At 38.8% G+C, this 19,038-nt stretch overlaps 1 protein-coding gene across 1 annotated transcript in view; it reads right to left on the bottom strand.

Moving 5' to 3' along the window:
* The window catches only part of LOC126353806 (uncharacterized), a 155,212-nt gene that overhangs the window by 39,942 nt on the left and 96,232 nt on the right, over positions 1-19,038 (bottom strand). Inside the window, exon 7 of the mRNA XM_050002903.1 lies at positions 3,708-3,832. Coding sequence (XP_049858860.1) covers positions 3,708-3,832 — 125 coding nt within the window. The remainder of the gene's footprint in view (positions 1-3,707; positions 3,833-19,038) is intronic.

The raw sequence follows: 19,038 nt of genomic DNA, 5'->3' as shown, positions 1-19,038 counted from the left end.
CATAACATTATGATGTACGAACTGTGATTTTGCTAGTACTATAAAACTTAAAAATTGTGAGTTTTAAATCAGGCTATTGTCCTCAAAACTGTAGCTACTATATCTATACCACATCAAGTTGTACAGGAATTTAGAGAGACCATACAGAAAATCCAAAACAGGCTCAGTCTCCTTCACATCACACCTGTAGGTTCCAACATCTTTACTGCAATATATTTCTTCTACTATTTAGCAATAGATGACAGTAGTGCTAAATGGTGGTGCAGGTGGCAGGGCACAAGTGACATACAACAAGGTTACAGTACTAGAGGAGACTGTGTGTGTGTGTGTGTGTGTGTGTGTGTGTGTGTGTGTGTGTGTGTGTGTGTGTGTGTGCGCGCCTGCTGCTGACAAAGGCCTTAATGGCCGAAAGCCTTAATTGTGTGAATCTTTTTATTGTGCCTATCGCGGCTCAGCATCTCCGCTATATGGTGAGTAGCAACTTTCCTTCTCTGGTATTGTTACATTCCATCCTGGATTTTCCATTGTTTGATACAACAAGGTTATGCATTTGTAAACATAATGCCTTCGACACATTAGTTGAATTGTGATTGCATCGTAAAGTCATTCCCAATTGAATATGTCAACCTATGAGCCCAGGTCTTGTCATTTGTGGGAAATTTTAATCTTCTGTTTTAACATGAAGAACTGAGGCTCATAAAATACTGGGTAACACCTATAGTGCGGCACCTATTAGTGAAAGAATGTACAGAGAATGATGTCAATGCTTCAAGAACAGTAATCTGACGTTGAAGGCTGGCATGGCGATGGAAGAGAGAAGGCGTTTGAAGCTGCTGAAACCAACGGAAATGATCACAGGACCTTCTTATCGAAAGTAAATGATGCGTTTGAACCACGCATTGAAAGACAAATGGCCACAATACAGTGATAGACATGAAAAGGTGATTTTTCAGCATGACAGTGCTCAACCCTATGACATACAGCCCATCAAAATGCACTGGGAACAAAATGGGAGGTTCTACCCCACCCACCATATTCTCCAGACTTTGCTCCTCCCTAGTACCACTTTTTTCAATCAGTGGCACATCACCTGGCTCATCGGCACCTCTGGTCATATGAACAAAAGCAACATGGGATTGATTCATGTATATCCTCAAAAGACACACAGTTCTTTTACTCGAGGGTTCATATGTTGCCCAAAAGATGGGAGAAAATAGGGGCCAGTGATGGCCAATACTATGAAGTGATTGGCATGCCTCATTAAGAAGCCCAACATAATCTTTTGTAGTTATTACTTTGTTCTATAAATTCAAGGAGTACATATGGCATGACATATGATGTATGAGTTTCGATCTTCTACTTTTAATAAGACAGCACATGTGAGAACAACAAACACAATATGCCAGTGAGTATTGCACCAGTAGCTTACTTAATGTTATTGACCACCTACAGACATGGTCTAAATAACTTTGGTCATACCATAACAGCTGTGCCTATACCACAATATGTTAGTTTTCTATATTTGTTGTCTACTGTACCTAATCATGTGCACTATTGTATTGTTTTTGTACCACATATGCACAGACATTCAATGTATACCTGTCTACATGTAGCAGTGATGTAGTAAAATGTGAAGTTAACTGAAGCTTAAAAAATGTAAGTAACTTTGTTTATGAACTATAAATAATGCGAGAACTTGCAGACAATTAATGTATAAACCGATTTCACTATTTTGCTTGAAAATGATCCATCGTTAAAACTGCTAGTTACATAGATAATAAACAGATTAAGCCCACTTGGAGCATATTTTCATCCTCAAAACACATCGAGGCTGCGCATACCCACAAAAATAAAATTTTAAAAGTTTTCCAGTATTGGTTTTGCCACTCTTGGTGTCCCTACCAATCAGAATACCATTTATGACTTTAAATTACTGAACAATGTGAGCTGGCTGCTAATTGATAAGTATCAGGTTCCAAATCAAAATGTTTGTGATTCAATCCTCAGTCAGTCATACCACATCACCCCCACCTCTTGGAATGATCTGCCCTACGAAAAATGCCAAGCTGCAGTGTTGTTTAGGGTTCATCTTACACTTTAAAACCTCTTATACCTGGATGGTCATTTCAAAGAGCACCTTGACAGACAAATACATCTTTAGGTTAATGACAGCTTTAGTTAGTACAAATATCAGTGTGGAACAATTACGTATGTATGCTATACTTCTCACAGCACTCTATGCTACAATCACACAATATAGTTCCTTCACAGAATACTTTCTGGAAGCTACTCATATTTTACAGAAGTTTCAGGCAATATAATTTTCATCACTGTATATTAATATGAACTTTATGGAAAATTATATTCATCAGTAATTACAGTTCAAAAGGGATCTTACAAGAATATAAATTAACAAATAGGTCAGATATATGTGAATGATTTTCCTTTGGGTGGCTGTTTTCATATATTTTTTTAAATGAGTAACTCACAATACACAAAATATGAGTCTAACTACGACTCTTAAATCAGGAAATAAAACAAAGTACACAGACTAATTGAACCTAAAAGCTTACTAGAAAAAAATTAAAGATTGGAGACAAGACCATTTACCTTACATTGGTATACGCAAAAACAAAACAGCATCTTTCCATCTGATAAAGAAATGCTGATGTCAATAAGCTCAGTGCATGTTAAACCCTAAGAATTGCTCAATATTCAAAGGCAAAAATGCCCTTACAAGATGCTACTACTGTCCAAAAGTTAAGTACAACCGAGAAAACAGAAAGTGAAACGAGAAAAAGTGAGCAATCTAAAATGGGCATCAAGATTTGAACTGCGCAGTCTGCATGGCGAAAGAATGCTCCCTGCTTAAGTCGGACATGTGATCAAAGATAATAGTAAGCAGTGTATTAAGCTTTGAATCAGTTGTGTTTGTATTTTCATTGTGAGCAGAGTGTAGTTCCATGGTCAACTTGACAACATAAGGCTAGGGGTATCAACAGGACCTTTATCCTGTGGAGTAAGATCCTCAGATGCTTTGAAATGGGGTCGGGTACAGAAAACATCTCAGTGGTGTTCAGAGTACTAAAAAATATCATTTCAAGGCCTTAGTGACAGTTCCAATACATAGAGAAAATCTGTTGTTTTCCAGTACAAGGTCAATCATGCGCATTGTATTTCTTCCCCAGTTTTGTCCTATACCAAATTAAAATAATGTGTAAGAGCACATAGTTATGGCAGTCCAATAAAATATATCTCACAAAGCTTTTATCCAAAGCCTTCTTCAGAAAAGCAAACACATACACATTCACACAGGCAAGCGCACCTCATGTACACATGACTATAATCTGCTGCTTTTGTCCAGTGTGACAGCTGCATTCTCATCTGAGCAGCCAGAGATAATGGTTATGCATGTGTGTGGTATCTTTGCTTGAGTGAATGTATGTACACATTTTCTTTTCTGAAGAAGGCTTTGGCTGAAAGCTAAATGTGCTGTGCCTGTCTGCAACTCAATGTGTCATCTTTGTGGTCAGTAGCAATCTAACATTTTTCTGATATTGTTGATATTCCAACCTGGTTTTCAATTGTTTGACATATCACAAAGCTGCAGAGGAGATAATGAATATATAAAACTGTACTTGTGCATCATGACAATCATAATTATATCTTTCAATTTAATGTCACTACTGATTCACAGTAAAACTTACCATGTTCCCGCAGAACTTCAGTCAGGAAATTTGAATCCAATGCCTGAGATATTAATGTCTGGATGTAAACTTCAAAGCTGTTGTAGTATTTGGCTGTTTCTGTTATTGACTGTTCAACCAGTGATCTGGAATAGTTATTTCATATTTTAATTTCAGATTCTACAAGAAAATCTAGGCTAAGTCACAGCATACACAGTTCACTGAATTCATGTTTTAGGAAAGGTTTTTCATGCTATATAGATTTAAATATTAAATAAGAGAGAACACAATGAACAGAATATGAGGATTGTGTCATACATAAGGCTTTTGTTAAAAAGAATAATTTCTGTTTGCTCAAGACGGAACCATATTTCAGTTAAGTACATATTTGAAAGTAAATATGGCATAAAGTGAGCTTCAACCACAAGATGAATATCTCTCAACTCAGATTTGAAATTCTGAGTTTTGCGGCTTATGTTTTGCTTTTCTGTTGGTAGTCATGTGAAACATGAAGCACCAGAATACTGCAAATATTTTGAGTACAATGGTTAAGGAAACGACACCCAAAGTGCAAAACATTGAGTGGCTGCTGCAGTTCCTTCTGACATACCTATGTTATTAACTAACAATCCATTTAGGCAGTGTATGTGATTGAGTATTAGTGTTAGAATGTCCACAATCTTGAAAAAAAGGTTACACAAAACTTTGTAAACTTAGCAGAAATAGTTAAAGACACAAAAATTTTAAACAAGCTTCACACTAAGCTTGTTATAAACTTAAATTCATTTTAAATTGTACAATAACAACAAAAATAAACAGGGAGTAAGATAATTTGTCAAGAGAGTTGAAAAAAAGTCTGGTAATAACAAGATTTAAGATGGAGTTTAAAGGTCAAGTTACTAGAAGGAATTGGGAGCAGAAAAAGGTTACAGTGTACAGTTGTTGGAGACAATGTTAGTCTCAGTTTCAAATCAGGGGACATCAAAGATGCGGGACTGTAATTAGACAAAACAATAAAGTAACTGTATTAATTCAAGACCCAAAGAACTAATAATGGGTTCCAACTATTTGACAAAATGAAGGCTAAATTAAAATAGTCACAATATGTCATTTTTGTTCTGGTCTTCCATCTGCAGACTGGTCTGATGCAGTTTCCATGCTACACCGTTTGAACCTGCTTAACGCGGGGCCTTGACCTCTCCAACAATTTTTAACTTCCATACTTCCTCCCACTTCCAAATTCAAAATTCCTTTATGCCTCATGATGTGTCCTATCAACTGATCCCTTATTTTAGTCACATTGTCATAAATTTCTTTTTTCCTTGATTCAGTTGTGTGGATCCTCATTTGTATTTGATCTTCCCATCCAAGTTTCAACATTATTTTATAGAACTACATTTCTAAAATTTCTATTCTCTTCCTGTATGAACTGTTTGTTGCCCATGTGTCTGTTCCATATAAGATCACACTCCAGACAAACACCTTCAGAAAAGACTTCCTAACATCTACATTTATATTCAATGTTAACAAATTCCTCTTTTTCAGAAACGTTTTTCTCACTATAGCCAGTCTGCATTTCACACCCAGTGTACTTCAGCACTGTCAGTTATTTTCCTGCTGAAATGTTAGAATTCATCTACTACCTATTGTGTCCCATTTTTCTAATTTAATTCCTTCAGCATTGGCTGATTTAATCTGAGTGCATTCCATTGCCTTTGCTTTACTTTTGTTGATATCATCTTATAGGCTATTTTCCAGAGGCTCTCCATTATGTTCAACCGCTCTTTCAAGTCCTTTACTGTTTCATGTCACTACTTTGCAATCATAATTTATTAATGTGATGATTTAATAGTATTCACACCTGCAAGCAACTGGCTGCTTTGGAACTGGAATTATTACATTCTTCAATGAAAGAAGGGAGAGGATGAAACACAGTGCCGGCTCATAGCCTACTCCTTGCGAATAGCACTATGGAGGCCACCAAGTTTAACATCCCCATCCAACAGACAGATCACTGTCAACAGTGTCACATGCCCTCACTTCATGAGACACTGTAGAGAGGTTTGGTATTTAAACCAGGACATTAGCAGAAAATCTAGTGATCAGGTATTCTACACCACAACCTCTCTTCCCCTTGCTGGCCAAGTACTACCAGTGAAAATTATTTCCACCATCACGATTTGAACTGGCTTGTCACCAGGTGGAGCACCTCTGCAGAAGCATGTGTTAATGATCTCAGTCATCGAGACACACAAAACCTGGGAAGGGGGGAGGGGGGAGGAGAGGGGGGAGGGGGGGAGCTGTAATGTATCTTGCCTATCTCATACATCAAGTACACTAGGTGGAATAGTTTTGTAACTGCTGTCTCACCTAAGAGTTACATAATTGTGAGGGAATGCTGTCTGCTCCCAGGGACTTGTTTCCACTTAGGTCTGTCAGTGCTCTGTCAAATTCTTCTTGCAGTAGTATTATCTCATACCTCATCTCCACTTATTTCTTCTTCTTTTTCTATAACATTGTCAAGTTTGTTTCCCTAATATGGACTCTCTACATAATGCTGTAGCAGCTCACATGACCACCAGCAGGCAGTGAGCACCCACGGGCAGGGTGGGCAAATAGCTGATATGAATGACTTGAGGTGTCCAGACTGTAGTGTAAGTGATCACACTACAGCACACAGCAGTGGACAGGCATGGCCAAGTGGCTAGTATATGCACAGAAAGTGTACAATAGGGCCACCTTGTAGTTAGTCTACCCAATCTGCACCTGGCCACAAGCACACTGATGTGCGGCCAGCAGTGCCTTATAGTGCAGTGACGGACTCTCTATATTCCTTTCCACTTTCAGCCTTCCCTTCTTTGCTGATTAGTGACTTGCTATCTTGGCTCTCGATGTTCATACAGTTGCTTTTCTTTTCTCCAAATATGTCTCAAATTTCTCTACAGGTGTCATCTGTTTCCTGTAGCTATGAATGCTTCTACATCCTTGCATTTACTGTCTAGTCATTTCTGTTTAAGCAGTTTGCACTTTCTGTCAATCACATTTTTAGACATCTGTCTTCACTTTCACCTGCTTCATTTGCGGCATTTTTATACGTTCTCCTCCTGTCAGCTGAATTCAGTTTCTCTGTGTAACAGAGTGACTTCTACTAGGCTTTGTCTTTTGACTTACATAATCCTCTGCTGTCTTTCCTACTTTGTCTTTCTAACTATCCATCCACCTTCTATTGTATTACTTTCCCCTGTTCTTCTAACATTGTTTAGACATCTACATTCACTTTCACTTCATCTGATTTATTTGCTGCATTTTTATATTTTTTTCCTTCTATCAATTAAATCAAATTTCATTCTGTTATCAACAGACTTTTTTTTTTTTTACCTATCTCGTCTCTAAATACTCATTCACTTTCTATTGTATTCATTTCCCCTGTTTCTTCTTACATTGCTTAATGACCCCTCTGAAAGTCTCCACAACCTTTGCTTCTTTCAATTCATCCAAGTCCCATCTACTTAATTTACTATCTTTTAGCAATTCCTTTAGTCTTATTGCTTGGTCTTAATTTGTCCAATCTCAGTAGACTATGAACCAGGTCTAAAGTATCTACTACAACCATCACTGAACTTCCATATGCAGATAATAATGTAATTCTTGCCAACACTGAAGAAGATCTACAAGAAATCCTAAATGCATCTGATGAAGTATGCATGAGCATCATGCTAAGCCTTAATGTTCAGAAGATGCAGGTCCTACATCAACCTGAATCTAACTCTTATCACTGTATGCCCAACAATCACAGTCCAAGGCAAAGCCCTGCAAAACATAGAACACTTTCCATACCTTGGCAGCCACCTTTAAGCAAATGTAAATATTGTTGCTAAAATCAAACACCACCCCCAATGTGCCAGTACAGCTTTTGGTCACCTTCAGGTATATGTACATCTTTGATACCCATAACATCAACATTAAAACCAAAGTATATATTTCAGGAAATATACCATATATGCTGCTGAGAAGGACACTAAGTGCACTAACATTAGTATTCTGGAAGAAGCGAACACTACTTGCATTGAAGACATCATCATCGAGCATCAACTCCACTGGATAGGCAACTTAGTTTGTGCCTCTAAATCCTGTGTACCAAAACAAATAATGTATTCCCTGCTAAAGAATGCTCCATGAAAACTAAGAAGATCACAAAAATGGTACAAAGATGTATTAAAGGACAACATGAAAAGATGTCAAACTGAAACTGATAACTGGAAAACCACTACACTTAATCATTCAGCATGGCATTGTAATGTTTGGGAAGGAATTCAGTGCTTGAAACAACTGAGGCAGAAAGCAGAAACTAACAAGCGTAATTCTAGGAAACAATGGGAGTTCCTGAAGATATGTAACACTATGCATCCAGCAGAACAAATGTGCATCAACAATGTGGAAAAATCTGTATCTCCAGGATTGGTTACTACAGTCACTTAGGATCCCATAGAAACTGAGTTCTGAAGAACACAATCATACTCATTAGTGAGAGAGAGGCCATCATTAGTCTCAATCTGTAGATAACCAATAAATTATGGTCAGATTTCACATATGCCCCAGGAAATGTCTGACAATTTAAATCCTGGTCTGAAATTTTCTGTCCTACCATTATGTAATCAATGTGGAACCTCATAAATTTGGTCAACACAGTTCAGAGGGGTAACAGTGATCTGGTGATACAAATGGGTTAAAACAACAGTCTAGAATGCAATAATATTTTATTAATGACCTGTTTTGATTTCATGTAGAAGCCATCTTCAAAAAATGACCACCATCTGGCTGCTGCTGACAGCTCTTCAGATACTTAAGTGGCAACACAATCATAGCAGTTTACAACCATGTTGCCATGTGAACATCCAAGAAGCCACCAGCAGCAGATAGTCCTCATTTTCTGAAGATGCTCATTATTAAGATATTTTTGTGATCTAGACTGTTATTTTAACCCAATCTATGACCTTCCAGTATACCCAGGTCTCTTTCCCACATAAAACCTTCTTTCATGATTCTTAAACCAGGTGTTAGCCGGCCAGTGTGGCCGAGCAGTTCTAGGTGCTTCAGTCTGGAACCGCGCGACCACTACGGTTGCAGGTTCGAATCCTGTCTTGGGCATGGATGTGTGTGTGATGTCCTTAGGTTAGTTAGATTTAAGTAGTTCTAAGGGACTGATGACCTAAGATGTTAAGTCCCATAGTGCTCAGAGCCATTTGAACCAGGTGTTAGCTATGATTAAATTATTCTCTGTACAATGTTCTGCCAAATGACCTCCTGTTTCACTCCTTTCTCCCAATCAATGTCCTGCTATTGTTTTTAGTTCCCTTGATTTTCCTACTAGCACATTCCAGTCACCCAACACAATTAAATTGTTGTCACCCTAAACTATATAAATAATTTCCTTTATCTCAGCAAGCATTATTTCAATTTCTTCATCATCTGCAGAGCTAGTTAGTTTATAAACATAAAATACTTTAGTGAGTGTTGGCTTCATGTCTATTTGGCTACAATAATCTGTAAATTGTGTTGTTCAAAGTAACTTACTTGCATTCCTACTTTCTTATTCATTATTAGGCCTACTCCTGCAATATCCCTGTTTAATTTGATAAACCTGTACTGCCATGATCAATAGTCCCGTTTTTCCTGCCACCCCACATGGTTCTCACAAGATGTAAAAGAAGTGAAAGATTAAGAAACAATTAAGTTTGGAAAATAAAAAGTGAGAGCAAAAATAGGCATTTGGAGCAAAAAGAAAATGAATAAAAAGAATATATTTTCAAAAAGTAGAAGAAACTGATTGAGAAAAGGATAGAGAAAATAGAAAATCAACAGCGAATGAATGAAAATAAAGTTATGGTACAGAATGGTCATGTAAGAGCATGGTGTTATTTAAGATTAGAAAGACACCATTAGTGAGCCAATTGCCAACTCTTAAAGCTCACAAATGGTGGTGTAGTCAAGTTCTACATCTACATCCATACTCCGCAAGCCACCTGACGGTGTGTGGCGGAGGGTACCCTGAGTATCTATCGGTTCTCCCTTCTATTCCAGTCTTGTATTGTTCGTGGAAAGGATTGTCGGTATGATTCTGTGTTCTGCGTTCAATCGTAATATGCTAATAATTAAAACATGGAGACAATTTGGTTTTATAAACAGTACTCTACAGCTTCGGCCCCTTACTTAGCTTGCATTTATCGCAAACCTCTCACCCAGGACAAAGTCTCAAGGGATTGGAAAAAAAGTGCATGTAACTTATGTACACTGTAACACCAAGTATAGGCATGTGTGTTCAAATGCAGAGACATGTATACAGGCAGAATACGGCACTGCAGTCGGCAATGCCTACACAAGATAACAAGTGTCTGGTACAGTTGTTAGATCGATTACTGGTGCTGCAATGGCAGGTTATCAAGGTTTAAGTGACATGGTGATATAGTCGGCGCGCAAGTGATATGAAACAGCATCTCCAAGGTAGCAAGAAAGTGGGGATTTTACCATATGGCCACTTCACGAGTTTACTGTGAATATCAGGAATCCAGTAAAACATCACATGTCCGACATGGCTGCAGCCAGAAAAAGATGCTGCAAGAACTGAACCAATGATGACTGAAGAGAATCATGTCAATAGGGGACTGTTCAAGCTGGTGGAGGCTCTGTAATGGTGTGAGGCATGTGCAGTTGGAGTGATATGTGACCCTTGATACAGCTAGATATGACACTGACAGGTGACATGTATGTAAGCATCCTGTCTGATCACCTGAATCCATTCATGTCCACTGTGCATTTTGATGGGCTTGGGTAATTCCAGCAAGACAATGCAACCCCTCACACATCCATAATTGCTACAGACTGGCTCCAAGAAAATTCTTCTGAGTTTAAACACTTCCGCTGTTCACCAAACTCACCAGACATGAATATTATTGAGCATATCAGGAATGCCTTGCAATGTACTGTTCAGAAGGGATCTCCACCCCTCGCTCTGCAGCATTCATGGTGTCAATCAGCTCCAGTACAACATCAAATATTTGTCAAGTCCGTGCCATGCCACGTTGCGGCACTTCTGCGTGCACGTGTGGGGTCTACATGATATTACGCAGGTATACCAGTTTTGTACTTTTTTTTTTTTTTTTTTTTTTTTTTTTTTGACTCTTCAGTGTATTCAAGAAGGGTAAAAGAACAGACTCGCAAAACCAAAGTCCTTAACAATGGTTTGCTGCAGAATTCTAGAACATATTCTCAGTCTGAATATAATAAATTTCCTAGACACCAAAAAGCTTATTCATGAAACAACCACTCGTATGAAACTCAGCATATCATTTTCTCACATGATATATACACACTATGGATGAAGAGTTGACTGGAATACTCTCTTTCAAATTCTAAACATGGCAGGGGTTAAGTACAGGGAGCGAAAGGCTATTTACAATTTGTACAGAAACCAGATGGCAGTTATAAGAGTGGAGGGACATGAAAGGGAAGCAGTGGTTGGGAAGAGAGTAAGACAGGGTTGTAGCCTCTCCCCGATGTTATTCATCTGGATATTGAGCAAGCTTTAAAAGAAACAAAATAAAAATTCGGAGTAGGTATTAAAATTCATGGAGAAGAAATAAAAACTTTGAGGTTCGCCGATGATATTGTAATTCTCTCAGAGACAGCAAAGGACTTGGAAGAGCAGTTGAAAGGAATGGACAGTGTCTTGAAAGGAGGATATAAGATGAACATAAACAAAAGCAAAACGAGGATAATGGAATGTAGTCGAATTAAATCGGGTGATGCTGAGGGAATTAGATTAGGAAACGAGACACTTAAAGTACTAAAGGAGTTTTGCTATTTGGGGAACAAAATAACTGATTATGGTTGAAGTAGAGGGGATATAAAATGTAGACTGGCAATGGCAAGGAAAGCGTTTCTGAAGAAGAAAAATTTGTTAACATCGACTATAGATTTAAGAGTCAGAAAGTCATTTCTGAAAGTATATGTATTGAATGTAGCCATGTATGGTAGTGAAACATGGACGATAAACAGCTTGGACAAGAAGAGAATAGAAGCTTTCGAAATATGGTGCTACAGAAGAATGCTGAAGATTAGATGGGTAGATCACATAACTAATGAGGAAGTATTGAATAGGATTGGGGAGAAGAGAAGTTTGTGGCACAACTTGACCAGAAGAAGGGATCAGTTAGTAGGACATGTTCTGAGGCATCAAGGGATCACCAATTTAGTATTGGAGGGTAGCGTGGAGGGTAAAAATCGTAGAGGGAGACCAAGAGATAAATACACTAAGCAGATTCAGAAGGATGTAGGTTGCAGTAGGTACTGGGAGATGAAGAAGCTTGCGCAAAATAGATTAGCATGGAAAGCTGCATCAAACCAGTCTCAGGACTGAAGACCACAACAACAACAATGGATGAAGAGCAATGGGCAGTTTCCATATTTCTAGATTTCCATTTGACATGGTACGACACTGAAGACTGTTAGCAAAGGTACAAGCATACAGAATATTTCCTAAATAGGTGAGTGACTCAAAGACCTCATAATTAATAGAACTCAATACGTTGTCCTCAATGGTGAGTATTCATCAAAGATAAGGGTATCATCGAGAATGGCCAGCGACATGTGATAGGACCACTATTATTTTCTATATCGATAAGTGATCTGGCAGACACGCAGTTGTTTGCTGATTGAGATAGACTTACGCTGCAGTCTTCTTCTTTGGTGTGTTTGTTTATGTATAAAATCTGAACCAGGAATTTTCCCTTGTTGAAGATTGTGTGTATAAGATCGTGTGTGAATTTAAAAGTTCTAAAGTCACATATTTTAGTGTTCATGTTGCTCTTTCATTGATTGTGTTGTTCTCTTCAGTCCTGAGACTGGTTTGATGCAGCTCTCCATGCTACTCTATCCTGTGCAAGCCTCTTCATCTCCCAGTACCTTCTGCAACCTACATCCTTCTGTATCTGCTTAGTGTATTTATCTCTTGGTCTCCCTCTACGATTTTTACCCTCCAGGCTGCCCTCCAATGCTAAATTTGTGATCCCTTGATTCCTCAAAACATGTCCTACCAACCGATCCCTTCTTCTAGTCAAGTTGTGCCACAAACTTCTCTTCTCCCCAATCCTATTCAATACCTCCTCATTAGTTACATGATCTATCCAGCTTATCTTCAGCATTCTTCTGCAGCACCACATTTCGAAAGCTTCTATTCTCTTCTTGTCTAAACTAGTTATCTTCCATGTTTCACTTCCATACATGGCTACACTCCACACAAATACTTTCAGAAACGACTTCCTGATACATAAATCTATATTCAATGTTAACAAATTTCTCTTCTTCAGAAACGCTTTCCTTGCCATTGCCAGTCTACATTTTATATCCTCTCTACTTTGACCATCATCAGTTATTTTACTTCCTAAATAGCAAAACTCCTTTACTACTCTTAAGTGTCTCATTTCCTAGTCTAATTACCTCAGCATCACCCGATTTAATTTGACTACATTCCATTATCCTCGATTTGCTTTTGTTGATGTCCATCTTATATCCTCCTTTCAAGACACTGTCCATTCCGTTCAACTGCTCTTCCAAGTCATTTGCCGTCTCTGACAGAATTACAATGTCATCGGCGAAGCTCAAAGTTTTTACTTCTTCTCCATGAATTTTAATACCTACTCCAAATTTTTCTTTTGTTTCCCTTACTGCTTGCTCAATATACAGACTGAATAACATCGGGGAGAGGCTACAACCCTGTCTCTCTTCTTTCCCAACCACTGCTTCCCTTTCATGCCCCTCGACTCTTATAACTGCCATCTGGTTTCTGTACAAATTGTAAATAGCCTTTCGATCCCTGTATTTTAGCCCTGCCACCTTCAGAATTTGACAGAGAGCATTCCAGTCAACATTGTCAAAAGCTTTCTCTAAGTCTACAAATGCTAGGAACGTAGGTTTGCCTTTTCTTAATCTTTCTTCTAAGTCGTAAGGTCAGTATTGCCTCACGTGTTCCAACATTTCTACGAAATCCAAACTGATCCTCCCCGAGTTCCGCATCTACCAGTTTTTCCATTCGTCTGTAAAGTATTCTCGTTAGTATTTTGCAGCTGTGACTTATTAAGCTGATAGTTCGGTAATTTTCACATCTGTCAGCACCTGCTTTCTTTGGGATTGGAATCATTATATTCTTCTTGAAGTCTGAGGGTATTTCGCCTGTCTCATACATCTTGCTCACCAGCTGGTAGAGTTTTGTCAGGACTGGCTCTCCCAAGGCCGTCAGTAGTTCTAATGGAATGTTGTCTACTCCGGGGGCCTTGTTTCGACTCAGGTCTTTCAGTGCTCTGTCAAACTCTTCACGCAGTATCTCATCTCCCATTTCGTCCTCATCTACATCCTCTTCCATTTCCATAATATTGTCCTTAAGTACATCGCCCTTGTATAGACCCTTTATATACTCCTTCCACCTTTCTGCCTTACCTTCTTTGCTTAGAACTGGGTTGCCATCTGAGCTCTTGATATTCATACACATGGTTCTCTTCTCTCCAAAGGTCTCTTTAATATTCCTGTAGACAGTATCTATCTTACTCCTCATGAGATAAACCTCTACATCCTTACACTTGTCCTCTAGCCACCCCTGCTTAGGCATTTTGCACTTCCTGTCGATCTCAGTTTCGAGAAGTTTGTATTCCTTTTTGCCTGCTTCATTTACTGCATTTTTGTATTTTCTCGTTTCATCAGTTAATTTCAGTATCTGTTCTGTTACCCAAGGATTTCTACTAGCCCTCGTCTTTTTACCTACTTGATCCTCTGCTGCCTTCACTATTTCATCCCTCAAAGCTACCCATTCTTCTTCTACTGCATTTCTTTCCCCCATTCCTGTCAATTGTTCCCTTATGCTCTCCTTGAAACTCTGTAAAACCTATGGTTCTTTCAGTTTATCCAGGTCCCATCTCCTTAAATTCCCTCCTTTTTGCAGTTTCTTCAGTTTTAACCTACAGGTCAGAGTCCGCATCTGCCCCTGAAAATGTCCTACAGTTTAAAACCTGATTCCTAAATCTCTGTCTTACCATTATATAATTTATCTGATACCTTTTAGTATCTCCAGGATTCTTCCATGTATACAACTTTCTTTTATGATTCTTGAACCAAGTGTTAGCTATTATTAAGTTATGCTCTGTGCAAAATTCTACCAGACGGCTTCCTCTTTCATTTCTTAGCCCCAATCCATAATCACCTACTATGTTTCCTTCTCTCCCTTTTCCTACTGACGAATTCCAGTCACCCATTACTATTAAATTTTCATCTCCCTTCACTACCTGAATAATTTCTTTTATCTCATCATACATTTCATCAATTTCTTCATCATCTGCAGAGCTAGTTGGCATATAAACTTGTACTACTGTAGTAGGCATGGGCTTTGTGTCTATCTTGGCCACAATAATGCGTTCACTATGCTGTTTGCAGTAGCTTACCCGCACTCCTATTTTTTTTATTCATTATTAAACATACTCCTGCATTACCCCTATTTGATTTTGTATTTATAACCCTGTATCCACCTGACCAAAAATCTTGTTCCTCCTGCCACCGAACTTCACTAATTCCCACTATATCTAACTTTAACCTATCCATTTCTCTTTTTAAATTTTCTAACCTACCTGCCCGATTAAGGGATCTGACATTCCACGCTCCGATCCGTAGAATGCCAGTTTTCTTTCTCCTGATAACGACGTCCTCCTGAGTAGTCCCCGCCCGGAGATCCGAATGGGGGACTATTTTACCTCCGGAATATTTTACCCAAGAGGACACAATTGTATTGATTGTATCAAACCCATTTGTATTGTGACACATTGGGAAATTTCAAACATTCGCGGATGCCGCGATAAACTAGTACTGTTATCGTCAATTATAGGCTTAAACTAAACTGTACTCTTTTAAAATTTTTGAGAATAGTAGGCCTAACCACATTCAAAAAAATGTTCTCTAATTTCATTTTACATTTATGTGAGAAATAGGTTAGTTTGAGAATTTTCGGACACTTATGAAACTACATTTTCATGAATTACCAGCACGAGTGTATTGGATACGTAATTTATTTCGTAGCAAATCAGTGTTTTTGGTTCACAGTTCAGCCAAAGGATATATCACTTCTAAATTTCACTGTACATCAATGCAATTAAATGTGAATTTTTGAGAATTTTCAGACACTACCATTGTCCTTTGCGTAAACTATGAGAAATCAGTAGTGAATCAGTGTTTGTGATTTAGTTACTGTAGCACATTTTCTAGCTAACATATTGTGTTACATATAGTTTTCCTTTAAAGAGAAGTAGCCCTATATATTATATGCATTAATCATAAATTAACTTTATTTTTGGGTTTGCTAACTGCTGTGTCGTCCAAACAAGACACAACTGGGCTAAAAGCACAACAGGCGCAAAAATGCGAGCTGGTACCAGTGCAATAGAGACTCGCAACTTGTGTGAGTTCCATCAGTGCCACGGGTGGCGTTGAGGGTGAAGATATCTACTTCACTTTGGCCAATTGCCAGCAGAGTGCAATCCATTAATGACTGGACGACATCAGACAGAAGCCTACTCGGAAGATAGAAAAGCAGCTCTTGCCCTCTTGGTTATATATCATCATCCAAGGCTGACTTTGACAGGGAACATTGTTTAGTGAACACTTAGAAGTGGACAGAAAGTTATTGTAAATTGCATTTGCTATGTGCAGTGAAGTTCACCTACAATTATTTGCACTTCGCCACTGAGGGCCTTTTTTGTGTTACATTACAAGTAGTGTTGCAGAATTCATATTTCAACTAGTAACAAAGCTAAGCAAACCTTTTTAACTCATTTGTGTGACTCAGTTGCTAATTTGTTGGAGTGTTGTAGAACCTTCGTTCTGCTATCCTGTTACCTGACCCTGGGGCACAGGTGTGTAATAGTGGCAGGGAGAAACTGTCTTAGTGATATACTGCACCAGAAGCCATTGCATGAACCCACAAGCTCAGCCTACCGTAACTACAGTGACAATTCCAGCTGCACAGCAGTAGCAATGAGGCCTTTAGAAAATTGGTAAAGAGGGTTTACAAAACTGGCGATGAGGTGGTGGCTTCCCAAGCCTGAAGCAGTGGCAACAATGGCTAGCATCACTTTTGCTTTGAATTTAAAGTGTTATTATTTGCTTTGTTTCTCCTAATCCAACACTGCAAATTAGTGACATGTTTTGTTTCAGTTGTGGGAGCACGTCATGCACGTCACACCTTTTACTTTTGTGTCATTGCTATTGACTAACTAGTTATGATGTCAGCCCCACCCATTACCCAACTACAATTTATAATTCATTATCCCGCAACCTATGTCTGCACCGACTCCGGCTCCAAATCCACAGGATCTGCCAATTGCACTACCAAAACATTATGTAATGTGGATGTCCAATCACCACAGGATCTTAATAAGCTCCTTCATTTTCAGAAGCAGAAGCTTCAGAAGCTGACTGAAATCATGATACAATTCATCACACAGCTCAAACAGTAAGCAGCCGCACCTTCAGCTTCCATGCCACAGTCACTGCCACTGTATCGTGCCTTCGACAAAAATATAGAAGTCTGTATGGAGTATACTGCACAATACAGTGCCCACCTAGCAGCCCACCAAATTATCAGGTACTGTGACACAGGCTTACTTCCTTCCCATTTTTTGTGTATCAATGCATAGGACTCTTGCAAAATTCTTCTCTGTATCACGGCCTGAAGTTGTCCCCTTTCAGACATTAGTCAGTGCATTAAATAAATACTATGTAGACCATAAAAACATTGTGGCTGCCAGTTTTAAGATTTTTCATTTAAAGAAGCAGCCAGGGGGTGACTGAGTTACAAGGTTTAACAAGGAAATGCAAGTACCGCTGTGCATGTGGACAATACAGCAGTGACTATATGATCAGTGATGCAATCACACAGAATGTGACAGACAATAGGATCAGGTCCTGAAATATTCTAATCCTACTCTTGAGCAGGTATTGCAGATCACTGATTACCAAGACTCTTATGAGTTTGCTGTACACAGTTTCCAGGAGTTTGGTGACATTTGTGCTGCAGAATGGAAAGGCAGAAATAGTTCTAGTGCTACGCGGTCTCATAAACAGCCACACTTAATGGCACACAAACGCTGTAACAGATCAGCATCTTAAGCACAAGCCACACTTTGCTCACCAACAGTGTGGTACCAAATCATACCCCTGATGCTATATGACATGTAAATGTGAACATTGCCCATCATGTCAAACCACTTACTACTCCTGCCACTGAACTGGACATGTACAAAGTGTTTGTTCAAAAAGACAGATGTCCCCAGGTCACAGCGTGAAACAATTGCACCCTGCTATCCAAGTGCAAGGTTAACTTGCTCCCACAGAACAGTCGTGTGCAGTTATTCACAACACTATTTCCCCTGTTCAACATCTCTCTAATAAATTCTATGTACCTTTAGTGATTGCCGAGCATACAGTAAAACTTCAGTTACATACAGGTGCATGAATTTCCTTGTTAAACTATGAAATGAACTGTTAGGCAAACCAAAACTGTGTCAATCTACAAATACACTTACAGCAAACAATGGCCAGAACATTCCAGTGATAGGAACACTTAACACTGCAGCCATGTATCAGAATCTGCAATAGACAGTTTCCTTTCAAGTGCTACAAAGTAGACAATCAGTTATTATTTTTTGTCTTGACTTGCTTAGGCTAAACACTGTGGCCAATGTGCTAGCTGCATCTCATTTCAATTCAAGTGACAGAGTTGCTAAGCTCTGTGACAAACTTCAAGAACTGTTTGCTCTTGCCATAGGTAAAGCCAATAACTTTGTAGTGCACCTTACGCTTAAAGACAATGTGCAGCCACACTTTTTCAAAGGATATGCAGTGCCTATTGCACATTGTGAGCAGGTTGCAAAAGAACTGGCTCACCGGCAATAAAATGGCATAACTGCACCAATCTCTGCAAGTCAGTGATCCTCCCCCGTTGTTTATGATCGCAAACAACAAGGAAAAATTAGGATTTGTGCTGATTTCAAAGCCACTGCCAATCCACAGACAGTTGTGCATACTTATCCACTGCCTTGCCCTGATGAACCAATGGATCACTTAGGTGCACGTTGCTATTTTTCAAAAACTGACCTTCACAATGCCTACTTTCAGATTCCTCCTGATGAATCTTTGCAAAATCCGTTTGTCATCAATACACATTTAGAACTTTTCGAGTTCCTTTTTTTGCCTTTCGGTAGTGCATCAACACCTGCATTTTCCAATGCTACCAAGAACAGCTGACTATTTCTGTGCC

Source organism: Schistocerca gregaria, chromosome 3, assembly GCF_023897955.1.
Source record: "Schistocerca gregaria isolate iqSchGreg1 chromosome 3, iqSchGreg1.2, whole genome shotgun sequence".
Taxonomy (NCBI): domain Eukaryota; kingdom Metazoa; phylum Arthropoda; class Insecta; order Orthoptera; family Acrididae; genus Schistocerca; species Schistocerca gregaria.
Note: the sequence above shows the minus strand (reverse complement) of the source record. Positions and strands in the feature narration are given on the sequence as shown.